General features: G+C 36.6%; 1 protein-coding gene across 1 annotated transcript; it reads right to left on the reverse strand.

Annotated features, from left to right (window-relative positions):
• Positions 1-1,146: 1,146 nt before the first annotated feature.
• Positions 1,147-19,918, reverse strand: ift81 (intraflagellar transport 81 homolog). Its single transcript, XM_084389353.1, has 18 exons — positions 19,468-19,918; positions 19,154-19,257; positions 18,465-18,645; positions 17,236-17,325; positions 17,088-17,153; positions 16,095-16,205; positions 15,863-15,947; positions 14,552-14,715; positions 13,930-14,025; positions 11,873-12,019; positions 8,330-8,479; positions 5,221-5,349; positions 4,965-5,054; positions 4,730-4,816; positions 3,787-3,858; positions 3,616-3,701; positions 2,434-2,479; positions 1,147-1,869 (listed from the first exon to the last, which is right to left on the reverse strand). The coding sequence occupies exons 1-18, from the start codon at positions 19,609-19,611 to the stop codon at positions 1,687-1,689; spliced, it is 2,031 nt and encodes a 676-aa protein (XP_084245479.1). The 5' UTR covers positions 19,612-19,918; the 3' UTR covers positions 1,147-1,686.
• Positions 19,919-20,476: the final 558 nt, after the last annotated feature.

Consider the following 20,476-nt stretch of genomic DNA (forward strand, 5'->3'; position numbering starts at 1 on the left):
TGAATCCACCACAGGTAAACGGTGTTCTTGGAAAGCTGTCTGCACGTGTATATATTTTTGTACCCAATAGTATTTTATTATTTTTTTCGTATGTTGAGTGCGTATATGTAATTCAATTTCTTTGTCTGTATAAAGTACATAACATTTTTTTTTTTTTTTAACATTCATACAAAAAATAAATCTCTGTGATGTTTTCAATGTCTGAATCTCGGAAAGTCATTGAAAGTTATTTATTGGTGAAAAATAATTTTTATCATAAATTTAATCTAAGTTTTATTATAATCTTTTAGTATTATTTATTTTAAATAAACATGAAAACAATATGTGTGTGTGTATATATATATATATATATATATATATATATATTATATATAAATATATATAGCCTATATATATATATATATTTGAAACATTAATACTTTGATTTTAAGCCACGTTTGTTCAGTTCAGTAAATGTATTCAACTAAAATAATTTTAATAATTTAATAAATAAGTATAAAAATTAAATCTGTACAAGTATTACAGATTACTTTTTATCAACTTATATACCCATTTGGAATGTAAAACTAATAGTACTTTTCTATTTTACTCTAATTGCTGGTAAAAGAAAATCAAACTGTGATTATGATGTGGGCCTTTTGAATGAGACTGACTCAGTATTAAATCATTTCAAGCTGCCAGATGTTCATTATACTGTGCAGACACACGGATATGCAACAGTACGTGAGGATGCAAAGCTTACACCTACTCAGGGTGACCTATGCATATTATTAATATAAGAATAAATGAATGAATTACCACTCTGGAGATCTGTATATATGTATAGAAATATATATGTATATATGTATATTTGTATAGAAATGATCAGTTCATATATGCTTATGGTTATGTGTTCTTTGGGGATAATAATTATTGTCCAAACAATGACATAACAGATGGATGAATGCACCAGACAGAAAAAGAAAGAGAGAAAGAAAGTTTTACTAGAGGTTCTAAAAAGAATCAGCAGAATGGCATCTGCAGAATACAGGATCTGATTCTGAACTGCTGAAGATTCTAAATTAGAATGCTTAAAAATATAAATACAACAACTGCATAACTGTATAAATTGTTAATTTACAATATGTTCTATGATACAATATGTTTAGATAATTGTTTTATTTCAAATTTTCAAACAAAGATAGAAGTGAACTAGCCTTTTCCATACAGGGATTTTCCATTCCACTTTTTTTTTTTTTTTACTAAGTGTATGATGATGGGACAAATGAGTGTTTACTACTTTAGCACTACCATGACAGAGCAACATTCGGAGATCTAACTGAATTCCTAAATTGGACAGCTCTTCTGGCCAAGGTCATGGCTGTTGTTTCCCAAAATAGCTTGGAGCACAGGCGCATCCAAAGTGTAGCACTTTGTTAGGCGTTATCTGCGGACACATAGACTGGAGCTCTGTTCTTAAAGACGTGTCAAAACCGAGACTAGGGACTTGTTGGAAGTTAGTGTGTCAGCTTTGAACACTCTTATTCAGACAACTCTCGGAGATTTCTTTTACTTTAGAATGCACATATGCGTATTAATATACAGTTTTATCATAAATAATATACACACAATTGTATATATATTGTTATTATTATTATTATTCATATATTAATGACCAGAAAGACAACTTTTACATGGGAAATGGCATCACAGAACTAGCATATCCTTGCCAACATCCTGGATGACGTGCCCAATAGGCGCCTGGCTCTGAGCCTTGAGGTAGCACTGCTTCTTGCACTCCAACAGCGTCTCCAGGTCCTTCCACATCTTCATCTGTCTCATATTGGGCTCCTGGTTCTCTCGCACCTGCTTCACCTGCTGACGCAGAACCTGAGAGAACCACAGAGACACAATGTTCAGCGGCTTTGAAAAACACGTCTAGTGCTGCATGTTCTGATGCTAATTGGAGATAAAAACAATCATTTACATATGTTCAAAGCACGGTTGACCCCACGATACCTTATCCGAATTTCAAATTCTTGCTGAGCCATTCAATTTATTGTACCCATGTGCCGGAAGTCAAATCTGGTGTAATTCATGGATTCAGAAAGCTTGTAAAGTAGCAGCAGTAAACAGTTAAAGGGCAGGACGGGCAGTTATGGGAGAGTTTGGCATACCGTCGTCTCTCCTTCCACCGTGCTGAGAGGGTGGTCCACTGGTTAGACATGAGGGCAATGATTACACAAGCTTTGTTCTAACACTGGCATGATGTGGCGTGACACTGATCGCATGCTCCACGCGGTTTAGCCGAAATATGTCAGAGGCCAGGCCCCCCCACTCTTCGCTAACACCAAGTTGAGCCCGACAGATGAGATAAAGACAAGTGAACGACCTGGCGGAACCAAGTTATGAGTCAGAGAGGTTCGACAGATGGTCAAAGACGGTCTTCCTCACCTTGCCCAAGGACTCCTGCTCAGCTGTGTTCGAGATGTACTTCTCTCTGCAAGGGAAGGATAGACAATGATTCCTTAAAGGAATAGTTGTTTTAGTTCAGTTAACAAACTCCGTCTTCATGTTCTCACATGTTCTCTTATAGTGTTCAAGATATACTTGCTGTATTTTCCAGAATACACATTTGGATTTGTGCCGAATGAGAGAAGTATGTGAGGTTTATTTGTATAGTGCATTTCCCACACCCCAGTAGTTTCAGTTTTGCTTTAACTGAAATTAGTTTAGGCATTTACAATAAATGATGTTTATAATAAATGCCACTAGAATTTATGTTTGTTTTATACTTATTTTTTCATTCCTGTTCTGCTCTGAATTAAATTGAAAGGATTTGTTGTAGAGTATAATGGTTGTAAACGTTTCGTTTTATTTACCAGACACAACTGTTTTTTGTTTTTCTCTCAACAATGCAATTTTGACCCAGTGCGATTTATTGTCAGGTGCTACTTATTTTCTGTAAAATACAGTAAGTCTTCCAAAACCTTAAGTCATTTTGACCACTTTTACAATATTTTTGGGGGTCTTTTTATGTTTTGGGGCTTGACTGATCCTGCTCTCAAATAAATTCTACACAATTTATTATTATTGTTCTACACAAAAAAAGAAAATCATACAGGTTTGAAACGACATGAGGGTGAGGAAATTATGAACAACCCTTTTAAATGTCACATTTAGTTACTTTCTATTGAGCAGGTATCCAAATACACTTTCATTGCGCTAATCTTATCTAACAATAAGCAAAATAACATGATTTATGATTACAGCAATTCTCCAATTCCTGAGTCACTCCTGCTTAGGATTGAACCTGCAACCTTTGTGTTGACAGCTGAAATCCTTAACCAAAAGGCTACCGCCCACTTCCACATGTAACAGAAATTGTGCTAAACTTTTCAAATGTGTAGGCTGTATGGATCAAAAATGGGTGAATAGATACTTGAAGCATAGCTGAAACAAAAGCCATTCTGAGCAGTAGGCAGGCAGGCATGCTGAGAGCTGCGAGCTCAAAAGAGTCTCTCAGGGATCATTTGTTTATCAGTTATGAAGCACGAATTCATGTGTTTGTGCATGTCTGTCTTTTCACTGGAGCTTTGAGGTTTCTCTATAGCAGATATATCTTCAGTTTCGTACCTGAGAGCCGTCCTCCGCACCTGTAAGTCCATTGACTGATTGATCTTACTCTGCTCGGCAGCTCTCTGCATTTGACTCTCAATAATCTGTGAAGGAGAGGGCCGAGGGAAGAGTGAGAGAAAACAACAGGGCTGGAAATCTCTGATGTCTAAGAGGAAAATGGGTGTTTACCTCTCTCATGCAGTTAATGTGATGATAACGGCTTTCTTCCTGTGCAGTCTCTTCCCTGAGTGTCCTCACTTCCTGTATAACATCAGGACATTAAATCACTGTCTGCTCTGCTCATCTAATTATATTCCAAAATATTATTTCATAAGACGCTAAAAAACAGACAAGATGAGACCAAGGTTAGGCAAGAATTATATAATAGCTATTTTTGGAATTTGAACCGCATTGGCCACACAGGATGCTGAATATGAATTGGACTGAGAGGAATACTTGCACTTCAAATAAATATAAGATATAAACCTGCTTTGTTGTTTAGCTATCCAAATACAAATACATTAAAAACGATACATTTAAATAAAGTTTAAATATATTTGAAAATATTTTAATATATTTGAAAATATTTTAATATATTTTATAGTTTATAGTGAAATAATATAGTTTATTAATTAAATATACTTTTATCCATCATGCATTTTGGCTCCATTTTGAATATTTTCAATATTAACTGAAAAACAGAATTTTCCACCATGGCCTATTAAATGAAAGTTATTAGTTCTATATAATGAAATATATATATATATATATAATTTCACTGTATTTAATAAAAATAAGTACAATTTTATAGATAATGTATATCAATCTAAAATACACTATAAATAAATGTACATTTAATTATTACTATCACCATAAAATATATATATTTAATTTTTAAAATAATCGAATGTTTCTGGAAAAACTTCAGATCTTGTGTGTATAAAAAAATGTTTATGGGTTATTCATAATGAAAAGTTAAATGCAGAATTAAACATTTAATTCTACTTTCTTGATTTCAAATTATAATTATAATTCTGCAAGTCTCAATTCAGTCTTAGGAGTTTCATTTAAAATATGCTCTCAATTCAGTGTGAATGTTACACAACCCTGGTTGAGCCCCATAATAGAGTACCTGTTCCAGTTTGGATCTGTTGCTCTCCAGTCCTGCAGCACAGGTGTCATACTGACCCTTTTTTTGCTCAAAATCTGGAGCGAGCTCCTGTTTTAACAAGCAAAACAAAAGAGAATATAATTCTGACAGAGCTGATATGCTGATTGGCTCTTTGTAGTTGATAGTGATTCTCAGTATGGGGTGAGAAACAAATGGCTTTGTATCTCCAGTATCTTGCTTGACGCTAAACACTCACCGCATGCTCCTGTCTCAGAGCTCTCAGATCCTTTATCAGTGGAGATAGAGCAGACTTCTTCTGTGCTATCACTGAATTCAGCTTTTTTACCTAAATTAACACAAATCTTCATGAGAGATGATGATCCGAGAGAGAAACTACCAAATGCATTCACATGAAAAAGTCAGTTAAAGAAACATAGTTTTAATGTTTTGTTATGGTATTTAGTGAATTCAGAATGGGGGCGGTTTGATTTCATGTACTTGGCCCGGCTCACCATTTCAGACATGTCGTCCAGCGTTCGCCCCTTCATCTCGTCCAGCTCGCTCTTGATAGCGGAGACTCTCTCCAGCTCTTCCTGAGTATCACTGTAGCCTGAGATCCCCCGCTGAGCCTCCAGTGATTGCTGAGCACGACAACACAAACAAAGCATAAATAGAACAAATGTTTATTCACCTTGTCAGTTTGATTAGATTACTCACTGAAATGTTTCTCAGTTTGAGTATACTATTTGCATAAGGTAACCAATCAGTGGTACTTCATAACATTTTAGCTGCGAGCTGCACAAATCAAGCAAGATCTGAACCATGTTAGCCAACCTTTGTAGCAACAAACTTATAATGAATTCAAAATTGGCCCCATTTACTTACATAATAAATGTCCCAGGGGGTTATGGCTTTGCCTCTTGCTTCAGACTTGACAGACTGGCATTCTGACACTGCAAGCTTGTTATAACCAGTTTTCACTCTTTTATATGCAAATATATGAATGTTTTTAAAAATCTTATAGCCATGAATAAATAAAGGCTTTTTATTTTTTCTAAAGTCTCGAGCGCCCTGGCCTCATTTGATTTTTACAAGGAGTTTATGTCAGTGGTTGCAAATTCATAACTGTGACCACACAGTCTAGTTTACAAAAGCAATCGAGAACCACGGGCCATGGCTCTCTTAGTGATCGCTAGTATGTCTATTCAATTAAAAATTTACATATTACATAATTCAGCCATGTCCATTTGTCATGTATAATACACAAACCAATCCTGATGTAGCACAAGCAGCTCAAATTTCATTGGACAATGTGGAATGTGGAATGGTAATTTCACGGTCTTATTCATAAATCCGTTGAATACTATATAGCCGCTCTCTGTTTTCAGTTTCTTAATAAAGTGAAATAGCTAAAAGAATTGGCTATTGGCTACCTATGATGATATCATTGGTGATTTTATGAAATCTGAAATAACTGTCAATGCCGTTTCATGTTATTCTTGCATCTCTTTCTTTCTTTGTGATAACAAAAGTTGGATGTAATGCAAATTTCGAAGGCTGGTGTGTTTGTGCACGGCTAGTGTCATGGATAAGCACTTTCTGACGGGTTGTGTCTGTACAGACAGTCAGGACTCAAAGCCACAAATTGCAGTGCAAAGCACTTTATTCTCTGGGTACAGAGGGAACTTCACAGGTCAAGTTGAAACTAACGGCCATGGGTTTTATAGGACAGAAATGTGCTGAGCATTACATCCTGGGAAGATTACATGACTAATCAGATTTTGACACTTCAGTCCGACTCAACTCAACTTGCCTTCATCTCCTAAACATGTTACGACTAGTCAGGGAAATTGAAATATGCAAATGTTAGTAGTGGTAAAAAAACAAAACAAAAAGATTAGTGCTGTGATTACAGTTCCAGTTTGGTTCTGTAAATAGTTATAGTGACATAATGCTTTAACAAAATGCACCAATTCAACAATTTATATTTTGTAAAATGTCCATATTATATAACATATCGGACAACAGACATAAACAGATCTCTTGTTACTGTGAAAAATCAATGTGGTAACCAATAAATGTATGTTTATTATGTAAGTTTCAGTATCAAAATATTAAAATTCAAAACGGTGCCAGTGAAAATGCATTTTACGCAGTACCTCTTCGTACTTCCTACTTCAGTTGCTAGGTGCTCACTAGGGTATTGCTAGGATGTTCTGGTTGCAAGGGTCTCGCTAAGGTTTCTGGATGGTTGCAAGGGTGTCGCTAAGGTTTCTGGATGGTTGCTAAGGTGTTGCTAGGTAGCTGTGGATGCTATGGCATTGCTATGCAGTTGTTAGGAGATTCTAACTGGGTGGTTGCCGGGTCGTTGCTAGGGTATTCTGTCTGGTTGCTATGCAATGCAACACAGTTAACGCAACCAAATACAGAAACACGCTGTAAATACTCACAACACAACCAAATTCAGAAACGCCTGCAAATACTCACAACACAACCAAATACAGAAACGCGCTGTAAATACTCACAACTCAAACAAATATAGACACACTTCAAGTGGACCCCAACAAGTGACGAACCTGGCTGTCGATGACCTGAAACATGGGGTTTTTAGTTTATTTTAACATCCTGATCGTAAGATTCCTTAGCCTTTTGGATATTATTAGCCTGCATGATTTGACAGAATACACAATTAACTGTGAAATGTTGCAGCGCATTTCTGTATTTAGTTGCGTTGTGAGTATTTGTAGTGTGTTTCTGTATTTAGTTGCGTTGTGAGTATTTACAGCACATGTGTTGTCCAACTGATGAAGATGCTTTCTTAATTTGCTGGGGAGGGTTCTATTTGTTTTTTCTATTTTTCTATTTGTCTATGTGTTTGCTTCAGCTGTAGCGCATTGGGCTCTCTCAGCCACCATACCGTATTGTTTAAACTTGGCTCATGGTATTTTGATCTTATTTTCAGCATAAAGCTTTCGGATTTATTTCGGTTTATTGTGTGTGAAAGGCCCAGGCCCAGGCTCATGGAACCAACTGCAAAACTGAGGGGGAAAATTCCCCTACTCAAAAAATAACAGCATAGGACGCAGACAGGGAGCAAATGCCGTGATCACAAATAGCCCAAGCTCAGCCTTTCTGAGTCAAATGGGCAAGTCAGAGGCAGGGAGGATTCAGAGGTGTGAAGTCATTTCCAGGAAGGTGCTGTAACTCCAGCATTAATGCAATTTGTATAGACAGGGATGGGTACAGGGAAGGTAGATTATGTACCAGTGCGTATAAAATGCTGAAATGATACACTGATAGACACGAGCTAAAACATTATTGATGAAAGCAGAACAAAGGTGGCCGTTTAGCAGGATTTATCAACATTTAGAGGAATTTCAATCCCTGAATTTGAATTTAATTTGAATTAATGTACCAAAGAGGATGCAGATTCGAATTTTAATGCAAGGAAGTGGATTTAAAAAAAATTGAAATTCAAATAAATACAAATGACAGTAATTTGTAATAAGAAAAGCAAGGTTGGCCTGGCTTGCTTTTTTGTCTGTGTTCAAAAAAGTTTGAACAAAGTATGAGCGTTTATAGGCCTTAAGGAGAGAGAGCAATAGAATGATGTGCACCTACCAGCTGCTGTTGTCCAGCTGTGTGTCGTTCTCTCAGGATCTCTTCTGTCCTCTGTAGAACACCGTACTCTGCCTTCAGCTCAGCAATCTCCTGACGTTTTTTCTTATACGTGCTGCTCTTGCCACGCATCTTGGCCACATATCGCTTAAACTGAAACACAGGCAGAAAAATCAAAACCTTAATCAAGACATGGGAAAAGGACAATAAAAAAGCAAAGAAAAACAACAGTTAAAAAGACTATAATAAAAATAAAAGACAATAAGGAAAAGGGGCAATAAAAAGAGAAAAACAAGAATAAAAAAAAAGGCTGGTAAATAAACAGAAAATATCCAAGAAAAACTACTCAAATAAATAGTCAAATAATATTTTTTCTTTATCAAGATGTGAAGTAAATAAATTTATGATTATAAAATTTATGTGGATATACTTCATGTAAGTTTTCCACAATTTTTAATTTCCCTTTTTCCATCACTAGTTAATTTTAAATGGTCCTGTCGTGTGACGTTTTTAAAAACATAAGCACTCATATGGTTTCTCAATTAATCATAGTTTAATTTTAGGTCACTTAATCTGCATTCATAATTATTATTTAAAAAAACTAAGCCAAATGCAATTTGAAGTAGTTTTACATGAAGTATAGCATGTGTCACAGCAGATAATCCCAAAAAGTAGGTGTATTTCATGTCAACTAGGCCTACGTGTCAACTATTATAAAAAAAACGAAATAAAAAAAAAACAGTAAATGCTTATGAATTATACATTTTGGACATTGAATACTTGTATGTATACAATAACATGGACAGTCAATAAGTAAAAAAAAGGGAAATCCAAATTCACACAAAAGAATCTGCTGTGCAAAGAGAAAATGTGACATTGGATATTTCAGACAGGATCAACACAGATCACAAACACAATGAGCCCTGGTTGAGTGACCATGTCTCACTAATGACTGCAAACAGAGCAAATCTGTCATCTAACATGGGAAAATGGTATTCACACACACACCACCCGAGGTGCATGTGCATGTGTGGGCTAAGGGATGCAATGAGACAAAGTCAGGGGAACATTGTGGCCTTGGCTCAGTCTCTGGTAAGGTGAGAATCTCTAAGAGAAAACAGCTCTGAGGAATGAGGGGGTGTGAAGAAGGGGCAAACCAGGGTGGCACTGGGACATCTCAGTGGATCGCAACAAAAGAAACCTGAGTCCGCAGGCATGCAGCCAGAGGGGATAAAAAACATCTTCATCTGGCAGCTCACTCGCTCAGGCTATTCTTCTGTCTGTACTGCCAATGGCTATAAATGTTGAGAGGCACCAGAGAGCAAACTCAGAAATCACACAATGTGCCGTATGTCACTTGGGGCATGCAGAGATTGTGTGTGAGAGTTTATGCTTTGTGTATTTTGAGACAGCAAGGGCAGACAAGGTTGGGGCAATTTGGGAGGGGAGCAGGAATAATCCTGTGCTGTGTTCTCAAGTTCCATCATCACAAACGATCAAAGCAGTAACACGTGAGCATTTAAATGCATTATTGCAGGTTCAATACAAGTTTACAGTTAACATACTAGCTCAAATGACAGCATTTGTTGTGTAACTGCATGAGAGGGAGTGGAACACGGAAAATGAAGTATATCCAGGCCTTTACAATGGAAGTACATAGGATTTAAAATAAGAAATGTGAAGCTTATTATAATTTCATAAAAGCACTTATATTAATTATTCTGTTTAAACTTGTGTATTATTCGGTTTTTTATTTTAAGGGTCATTTTAGGGTTTAAGGCTGTGGTCACACTAGACTTTGAGCATGCAAAATTTATTTGGACACTGCAAGGTTTGTGATATGATGTCACGTTCTGTTCTGTCTTTTTAATAGCATTCTGTAAATTCAACATAAAACATACTGCATATATATCACATTCATCTATCTGGTTAATTTGGGTCATAGATGGGTCTCCCACTGGTCCAAAAGCCATTATCTTCCATTCTTTTTCCTTGTATTTTGTGCCACAAGTTGACCATACTTGGATTATGTCTATTTCAGCAGCTCAGACTTGCACATCTACAGACACACACTCCCTCTATAGTTTCAGCTATCCATCACTTGGCTGCTACTGTTCACAGTTGGATGAACCATGGACAGAAGTAAGCGTTATCGTGGGGAGGCTGATAAAATCGCAGGAAGTTTAGAATTGGGGGAGGGATGGTGGCTATTTTAGCCAGGGTGCCGCTCTATCTGCTCACCCTGCCAATATATCTCTGCCGAAGGGCAGACAGGGAATGGAACGTCTGCTTGTTAAAAAAAAAAAATCCAGACAGACAGCAAAAAGTGAGGACAGGATAGTTCACAGGTCTCAGAAACAGACACAGGCCTGTTCATCACTGACAGTTGCTATAGGAAATATCCTGGGAAAAACTATTACAGCCCTGGCTCTGAGAGCAGTGTGAGAAAGTTCAGGCCAACTGACGTAACTGTCACCTGCCCTATCAGAGCTGTGCTGCTTAAAGGGGTAATTCACTGTTGGGAAGATGGCTTTTTTTTTTTAAAGAGGCCATATTATGTGAAGGCCAAGTATGGTAACCAATACTCGGAATTTGTCCTCTGCATTTAACCCATCCAAGTTAGTGCACACACATTAGGAGGAGTGAGTAGTGAACACACAAACACACTGCAAACCATGGGACACGCACATCCAGAGCAGTGGGCAGCCATTTTGCTGTGGCACCCAGGGAGCAATTGGGGGTTAGGTGCCTTACTCAAGGGCACCTCAGTTATTTCCTGATGGTATATTGAGAATCGAACCCATTACCTTCGGGTTACCAGTCTGAGTCTCTAACCATTAAGCCACGACTGCCCTTTTACAAAATCTTGATTTTGTTTTTGGGGTCTACTAGAATGTTTTCATGCTTGAATGATCAAAAAACACATTCTTTTTCCCATACTGTACATTGCTGCAGCACCTCTCTTCCCAGTCTGTCATCAATGCTCTAATTAGTTCTTGTCTCTATGAAGCCCCTCCCTCTGAAAAGCACAAGTGTAGTCTGATTGGTCGGCTGGACCAGTGTGTTGTAAATGGTCAGCCACTTTGAGCGTGTTTCGGAAATGTCATACCCCTTACCATAACCATGAGTTTCAACACACTACTAACGCAACTCAACAAGGCCTCGCCCACTTTTTTTGCATATGCCTTAGGCAGGAATTATTAAGAATATTGTGTTTTGTTGTGCAGGAAGAAAACCTGCTTACAGATATAGAGAATAACTCTCTTTGGAGTGACTTTGCACTTTGTAACTCTGCAGAAATATTTCAAGCTCAAACAGCAACATTACACACTAAGTTGAAAATGTAAAAATGCATAATAGGTCCTCTTTAAATCAGTGCTACATGACTAGAGAGAATAAATAAGAGGGCTGTGGCATTCCCCTCTGCCAAAAACCTGGTTAATACAGAAGTTTTAATAGAATAAATACTGTAATATTTCTATATAGAAGCAGATAAACCCTGAAGCACGTGCAGCGGCGTTTCTTTGTGCTGTGTGTGTTCAGTACCTCATCTCCACGGATCAGCTCCGCTCCGCCCCGTTCTCGTGCCTGACTGCTCTTCATGTTCAGTTCTCTTTCCACAGCTGCCAGCTCCTCACGGGCCTCCTGCAACTCCTCCACCTTGGTTTCCTTCTTATGGACTATTATAGCAGCCTAAAAGAACAAATTCATTGCATTTTACAAAAGTTTTTGCTGGTTTATTGTCTCCCACATGAGAATTTTTTTAAATGAAAATTTCAACCTGAATATATATTAAGTTATAATATATTTTAAAAAGTTTATAATGTAAATATATTCATAAAAAGGTTGCAACAAAGAAAGAAAAAAAAAAGTAAGATTCTGCAATATTTCCAGGTCATTAACAAAATAAGCAAATTTGCAATATTGATGCTGATAAACAAATGTAATTTGTGAAAAAAATTATTCAAAAACATAATGCAAATTAGAAGAATTCTCACTAGTAGCATTAGGGGACGTTCACACAGAATGCATTTTTTGCATTCCATTGTGCTGCTTTTACATCGTTTTTAATGTAAACACATGCAAGATAGATAGATAGATGTGTTTGACTGTTGTGCTTGCATTTGTAATGCCGTTCTAAAAATGCAGCGCTCAAATTAAAAAGTTCAACTTTAAAAAAAACATGTCTCTATCCCTTGTTTTTTTTTTATCCACTGCCCTGTTTCATTATGTGTGAATGGCCCCATAGACCTTCAGAAACCATTGTGTGTAGGAAGATCAGTTGCGTCAATTATACAGTCTAGTTGTCATACAAAGGTATTTGACTGACCAATCAGAATCAAGTATTCTGGAGAGCCATGTAATAGGCTATGATAATAGACATCTGGCAATTACATATGAAACAAATGCACACTGTTGTATTAGCAAATCAGAGAACATCAAACATTCTTTCATGTTCAAAGACTCGCAGGACAAAGTGCATCATCTCTCCATTACGGTTATGAAGGCCAGAGCAGAGTCCTGCACGGGTCCTGTTAGGTAAACCTGCACCTGCCCCGCACCAGCAGTACTTAACCGTGGCACACGACCCGTTATTTGACAACAGCACTAATTTAATTTCGTACCCGACCAGACCAGTTTGACATAAAGACCACGATCTGAACCGTACCTGCATTAAATCTACTACATCAGGTAGACAAAAAAGTAACACAAGCTATCAAACCAACATTAAGCATTCTGAGTAGATGCATTTAAGAAAAAATAAACACACTGGTAATAATTAAAAGAAAAAAAAAGATGAGAAAGTCGTGTAAACAATACAAAACTTTTGCTTACATCATGTGAACAATCTGCCTATACATGCTATTTTGAACAAATGTGCATATTTAAATGTTCTCTCCATAAGGATATAGCCAAATATGAGCCTATACGGTCACACAATATCAGGACTATTTTAGAAAATTCACTCTGAAATGAAATGGGGTTGTCTCTCTGCAGTGTATATGTGGCTGTTGATACTCTTAGCAGCATGAAAGATTAAACTTTTATTCAAATTGCGAATAGATTATAAACAGAATGCCAGCAAAGACCCCTCCCTTAATGACTGAAGCTGTCCGAACGCTGACCTCAATGCTGCAAATCACATTGTGATTAGAAACCTTTAGACTGCACAGCGTGAACACAAATAAGCACGGGACCATTTGAAAGCAGCTGCCTATCAGTGGGTAACGAATTGAGTCGAAATAGTCTTGGCTGTTGGACCCGCAGTTCACCCATGCCTATTGATTCCCACACCTCAAATGACCACGTAAATATTATTCCACCCGTTACATCAAACATTAGCAGTTCACCCGCATACGTGCAGGACTCTGGGCCAGAGGTCACATGGTCACCCATACACTGTGTTTCCATTCTGGGCACGTTGGGCTTAAAAGGCTTAAGGGGCAAACACTTAATCACACATTACTCAACCCTGCATGAATAAAGATAGTTTGCAAAACAAAATAAACATGACCCATCAGGTAAATTGTGAAGAACAACACCTGTTTAAACTTTCAAAGTCACATAGGGGAGAAAAGGGAAAAAGAGAGATAACATCTAACCTGCTGTCTGAACAGAGAGAGTTTATCATCCATTGGGTCATTACGCATCATCTTCTTTTCGATCAGATGGTTGATCTCTGCGTTGATTTCTCTGATCTAATGAACAAAAGACTCATTTCATTACTACATACACCACCATTCAAAGGTTTGGAGTTTTCTTTTTTTAAAGAAAAATACTTTTATTCAACAAGGACACAATAAAATTATCAAAAATTGCAGAGACATTTACTACAAAATATTTCTATTGCAAAAAAGTGTTATTTTGAACTTTCTATTCATCAAAGGTGCTGAAAATATTGATGATAATAATAAGAAATGTTTGATTTCTGAAGGATCATGTGACATTGATGACTGGAGTAATGATGCTGAAAATTCATATTTGCCACCACAGCAATAAATTGTATTTTTAAATATATTAAAATAGAACATGATATTAAATTGTAATTATATTTCACAATGTTACTGTTTTTAATGAACATAAGAGAGTTCTTCCAGAAACATTTGAAAAAAATGCCTTAAAAAAAACTAAACTTTGAACATAACGATACTCAACAGTACAGAGCAGTGTTTGTTAAAGTTTGAACTTTAACATTAATATTCACATCCATGCGCACAGGCTGACCTTGTCCTCCAGCTCCCTCAGCTCTGCTTGTCCCATAGCAGGCTCAGACGCCACCTTCTGTAGGTACTGCACCACCTTTCTCATGTTCTCCAACTCTCTGGGCAGCTTCTCAGACACCATGTAGGAGTTGAACTTGATGTCCTCCTCAAGTCTCTTCATGAGGCCTGTGGTTTAGGCAGAGGTGGACAGAGTACACAGCTTCATTACTTGAGTAAAAGTACAGATACCCCTTGCTAAATTTGACTCAAGTACAAGTAAAAGTACTACAGTCAGATGTCTACTTAAGTAAAAGTACTGAAGTACTTGTTTTTAAAAGTACTTGAGTATCAAGAGTACAAGAGTACATTTTCTAAATATTGCATTACTACTGCCACAGTGCTTACATTGGTAAACACAGCAAACACTTGAAGCGAAAACTATCATTAAATTGAAAATAGTCTGGCGAGGTGGGGCCACGGGTTGGCACATTCCCGGGATGGACCTGCTGCGTCTTCATCCATTGTTTCGTCCATGGTTTCGTCTCTTATCTAAATCTGACCATGGAGTTGACTTTGGCGGAAAGCTGAAGGTGATTGCTGATAGGCTGTCCCAATCAGTGGCGCCTGCACAATCCAATCACGTTTGAGAGGGAAACAACAAATTGAGGGTTTCCGAGATGTTTCTTTTTTCCTTTTTTTAAATATTTTTTTAGAAGTAACGGGTACTCACGGTTATGGATAGAAATGTAGTGGAGTAAAGAGTACAATATTTGCCTCTCAAATGTACTTGAGTAAAGTCATGAGTACTCCCCAAAAATGATACTCGAGTAAAGTACAGATCCCTCAAAATTGTACTTAAGTACTGTACTCAAGTAAATGTACTCCGTTACTGTCCGGCTCTGGGTTTAGGATCACATGTGTGTTCTAAAGGGATCTCACTCTGTGTCGCAACGCTTGTCTATTGCAGTGAGAGTGTAATAAGATTCAGTGAATGTCAAAGAAACTGTTGTGGAGTTCTGAAACTTGCAATGTGCGATCACAAGAAATAATCACGAAGTAAAAAACAAATACACTGGGAATAAACGATTGAAAAAGGGTCACAAAACTAGGTACAAATGACACAAGGTTAAAAAAAGTCGGCAAATCGCCATCATTTATGCATAGTATATACTTTATAAATAGGAAGTCAGCTTTGTTTAAAATAATCCTATTTATATGTGTGTGCGCGCTGGGGATCGAACCCATGACCATTGCATTTTGTCAGCACTAGCTCTAACAACAAGAACACTCTTGAGTTATTCTGGGACAGGTGTCCTCAAGTATAACAACTTACTCTCTGGCTTTTCGTCTGCGGCTGCCTGCTGCAAGTCTTTGAGCTGGATATGAGATCTCTGCAGTCTCTGCTCTGCCTGGAAGAGCTACACCAGAGACAAAACACAGCCTATGCTATCAGAATGTCCAGTAGACAGTGATTGCTTGAAAACAGGTCATGGAGCTCCAATGTGTTTATTCAGACATAAACACACAAACTGACGTATTCCTGCAAGTATTCAGACTGTCTCTACCTGGTTTTTCTGCTCCTGTTTCTGATGAGCAAGAGACTCTTCTCTTTCTTTTTCCACTCTCAACTGTCTGGCCAGTTCCAGCATGCGCTTGTGGTTTGACACTGCTTCCACCTAGTGGAGTAGAACAACACAAAAACCAGAATCAGCACTGATATTTCACATTTTCTGTGCAAATATGTGAATGAAATGGATTTAAATATGTTTTTGTATTACAGTACTTTTTTTTTTTATTACATACTTTGATTACCAGCTGAATGCAATACCAAATTAGCTAAACTATTAATCAATAATCATGCAAACAAAAATAGCTTTTGTCCAAATTCTGTGGGTGCAACCTGCTAACAGGCATTATATGGGGTTTCCTGTTATGCCATCTTTTCACTATCATCCTGTCATCTCCGACGAATGAAAGACTGTCATTCATTTTCAATTTGGGGGCTGTGAGGAGTTACAATCATATGCGTATGTGGAATTTTCGGATGTGTTGAAATATCAGAACTTTTTTGGCTAGACTGTATGCGACTGCCAGACCGGATGTGATGTATTCAGAATGATGAACATAATATTTTTCCTCTAAAATGTCATTCTTTAAACACTATTTCAGTAAAATGGCTGGTTATGAATAATTATGTTCTTATTCATTACATTTTTTGTTCTTAAATTCTATAATTAAACTCTTAAATAATTACTTACATTGATTAGCCCTAAAACCTATACTTTGTTTTTCTATCAGAAGCTTACATTCGCTATTCCTTCATTTTACCATGGTGAATAAGCGAAAGGCTGCTTCAGGACCAACTTGAAAGTTCTGTGCAACTGCCACTAGGGGGCATAATGCAACAATCATACACAAATGTTTGAAGGCAGCTTTAGCCTTTTAAACAGTGACATCAGCAGCTCTCTTTGATAGTTCTCTGTAAATGTATTTGCAGATGCGATTACATTATTTTATTTAGTTTCACATACAGATTCTATAGGATTTTAGCTCCTTACCCTCTTTCTAAGACGCTCCACCCTTTTGATAAGTTGGTCCTTCTCCTCCTCCATTGCAACAATGTCCTGCAGCGACACATTATTATTGTATATATAATGCAAAACACTACATGACCAGATGGGACTTTGGCAATGTAGGCTTTCTTACCCGCCGGATGTCAGCCGTGGAGAAACCTGAGCTCTTCAGCTGTTCACACTCTTTATGGATGTTCTTGAATCCCTCCACCAGCTCCTCATACTGTGAAAACAATAGAATGAAAACAACTGAAAAACGCACAAAAAATAGAGTCACCATGAGAATCAAAATGGACAATTATTATTTTATTTTTTTTAATGGAATATTGCACTTTTTAAAATAACTTTTTAAGACCAAGTAAAGAAATGTTAATTACTAAACTGAAGGAAAAACAATAAGTCAACATTTTTTAAATGTAAATGCCTAGGGAGAACCACAATGACTTGTATTAGCAACACTTCTGATCACACTGTAAAAAAAAAAGTAAAAAAAAAGCCATGTTCTTCCTCAGTATTTTTGCCTTGTTTCCAGATTCTCGATTCTTAAATCAAGATGCATTTACTTGCGATGCAAAATGAAATAAAATATGAACTAAAGTCTTGTTTTCTGTTTAATTGTTCAAAATGAAGTGAGTTTAAACAAGAACTAATATCCTGCCAATGGACTCAGAAAATTCAACTTAATTCAAAGGGAAGATATTTGACATATTTGTTCTTGTTTTAAGTATAAACCCACTTCAGTTCTCGAAGACTTCATTTACATCTACATCTCAAGTAAATGTATCTTGATTTAAAGATGTTTATATAATTGTCTTGGAAAACAGGATAAAAATACTGAGGAAGATATTCATTTTTTGCAATGCATATAAGACTTTCTGCTCTGATTCAAGACCTTTTCAAGGCCTTCATTTGTAAAAGGGCAAATTAAGACTTTTTAAGACCTGAAACCCATTTATCTGTGCCCTCATAATCTTGAATCAAAATTACTTCCCCTCCCTCTTGCAGCAACATCTCTTCTCTTCTTTGATGACGCGTTTACTGGCGTGAGGGCGGGACAACCTGTCACTCACATGAGATCGACCAATAGAAAACCACAACCATCCAATCAATTCCTCATGGACAAAATCAAGTCCCGCCCTACATTTTGTTCAAAAAGCTGTTTCACTCAGATCAATAGAGTCACAATAGAGAAGAAATGACTATCACAACTTCCGTTTCATGCGACTTTAATATAAAATCATGCACAAACACAAATAGAATCTATAGGAGATACACAAGCAGGGTACAATCATGAAAATAGAATAGAATAGAATCTAAAAACAAATCTTTTTTAAGGCCAAGCCATATGTTCAGTAGGCATACCTGGTGGTAGGTCTCAGCAATGATATCATCTTGGAGAAACTCAGCAGGAACCTCTAGTTTGAAGAGGAACCTGGCCAGATACGCTCTCTTCTTCAGCTCTGGAATCCTCTGTAACAGCCAGTGCAAGATGGGGTGCACCACAGGCTTACTGCCTGCCACCAAACCCTGACGAAAACTGCTTCTGTTGAGGAATGCACATTTCAAAGCTGACTGGATATCTGAAGTACTTAAATCAATTTCATCTTTTTTATTTGAATAGCAGAAAACGATCTTGGCACCAACTATGGTGCCCATTTATCCTGATCTAACCCAGCTAACAAAAATATGTTCTTGAACACTTTGCTAACATTCCCATTAAGTTATGAAAATGTTATTTCTGAATGTTCTCAGAACTGAAGAAGACTAGTAATAATGCTGAAAATTCAGCTTTGCATCACATAAATAAATTATATTTTAAAGTATATTAAAATAGAAAACCATTACTTTTAAATTATAATAATATTTCACAATATTACTGTGTTTTCTGTATTTTTGATCAAATAAATGCAGCCTTGATGAGCATGAGAGACTTCTGTCAAAAACATTAAGAATAGTAATGTTTCCAAACTTATGACTGGTTCTGTATATACAATGTACCTATACATTTTTGTGCACTGTTACATACTCGTTTATCACTATTTCTGTCTTACACTTCAGATATTCCTCCAGGTGGTTTGTATTTCAGCATCCCCAAAAGAGTAAACATTCTCTTGGCTGTCTGTTCGGGGATTTCCTCACGTATATCGAGGGCTTGCTGAAACAAAGTATACATGGATCAAGATAAAGTGTTACAAACAGATGATTAGTGGGAAGACATGACAGATATGCAAAGCACTCCAGTCTCTGAAATAGAAATGTACTGTAATACATAAAGAATACTGTTATGTACTGCTATGTAATATATTTTATTATATTATTTTTATATATTGTGCACCAGTAATAATAAAGATAATTTTTGACTCACCTTTGGATCAACTTCCGCCAGCACATCATTTAAAGTCTGCAGTAACTGCATAGGCTCAAGAGAATCGAAAGTAATGAGATTTAAGTTTTTCTTAAAAGGCTCCCTGTTCAGCTGTTCTACGATGAATTTGAGCTGTTCGCTCATCTTGAAGGGTTTGTGACTTTTAAACCCAACAAAAAAAAAAAACCTGACTAGCTAGCAATGCGTTGAAAAGATGACTTCAGAACTAACGTTAGCTGACGTTAAGTGCCGAACGATTTATTGCATTATGGTTCTCACAGCGCTGTCACAGAATGTCGATTTTTATTTGACTTTAGCTAAATAAAAATGATCACAAATACTTGTATGAACTGTATAACTGCGTATACCGGTAACACCAACACATCCTGCCAAGGAACCGTTGTCACACAAGGCCTGGTTGCTAACAGGAAGTTGGTCATCTGAAGAGAACGCTTATTTTTTTACAGTAAAAGTCCGCATAAAAGACTTTTGAGGGTCTCTGCATTTTTTTTTTTTTTTATGTACTTGTTTTGAAAAAAACAACAACATAATAATGGATAATAAAATATAAGTAAAAATATATGTAAGGAAAAAAGGTGATATGTACTATTAATCTCTGTGAATGAATTTTGGATAATTAAGTATTTTTATATTATTTTATTTAGTGTGTTATTTTATTTCGACGCCAAATAGCAACTGATTACTAAATTAACTTGTTTTTCAAAGACCTAACTTATAACCAGCCAGGTATCTGGAATGACACACTAAATATTATATGAAATATTTCCTTTAGAACCAAGGTTTTTAACTAAGGGTCCATAAAATTACTTTAAGCGGTCTGTTATTATATAAAAAAAAATTCATTACAATTATTAAACCTATTTTAATGAAGTACTGTTCTAGTATTAACCCAAGTAACTTACAGTTAAAAAATATTTTCCTGAATTTTTTCTTGAAACTTCTTTGTCCATTTATTTGACTATTTTTCTTTATTTTATAAGAGCAAAAT

This window comes from Rutilus rutilus (assembly GCF_951802725.1).
Source record: "Rutilus rutilus genome assembly, chromosome: 19".
In the NCBI taxonomy this organism is placed as follows: domain Eukaryota; kingdom Metazoa; phylum Chordata; class Actinopteri; order Cypriniformes; family Leuciscidae; genus Rutilus; species Rutilus rutilus.

Bases quoted from the DNA above. Each gene is read 5' to 3' on its own strand.
- ift81 (XM_084389353.1), bottom strand. From the start codon at position 19,611: ATGAGCGAACAGCTCAAATTCATCGTAGAACAGCTGAACAGGGAGCCT. The intron at 19,258-19,467 runs GTGAGTCAAAAA...ACTTTGTTTCAG, and splicing joins TGGCGGAAGTTGATCCAAAG to CAAGCCCTCGATATACGTGA. The intron at 17,154-17,235 runs GTAAGAAAGCCT...GTGTCGCTGCAG, and splicing joins CCACGGCTGACATCCGGCGG to GACATTGTTGCAATGGAGGA.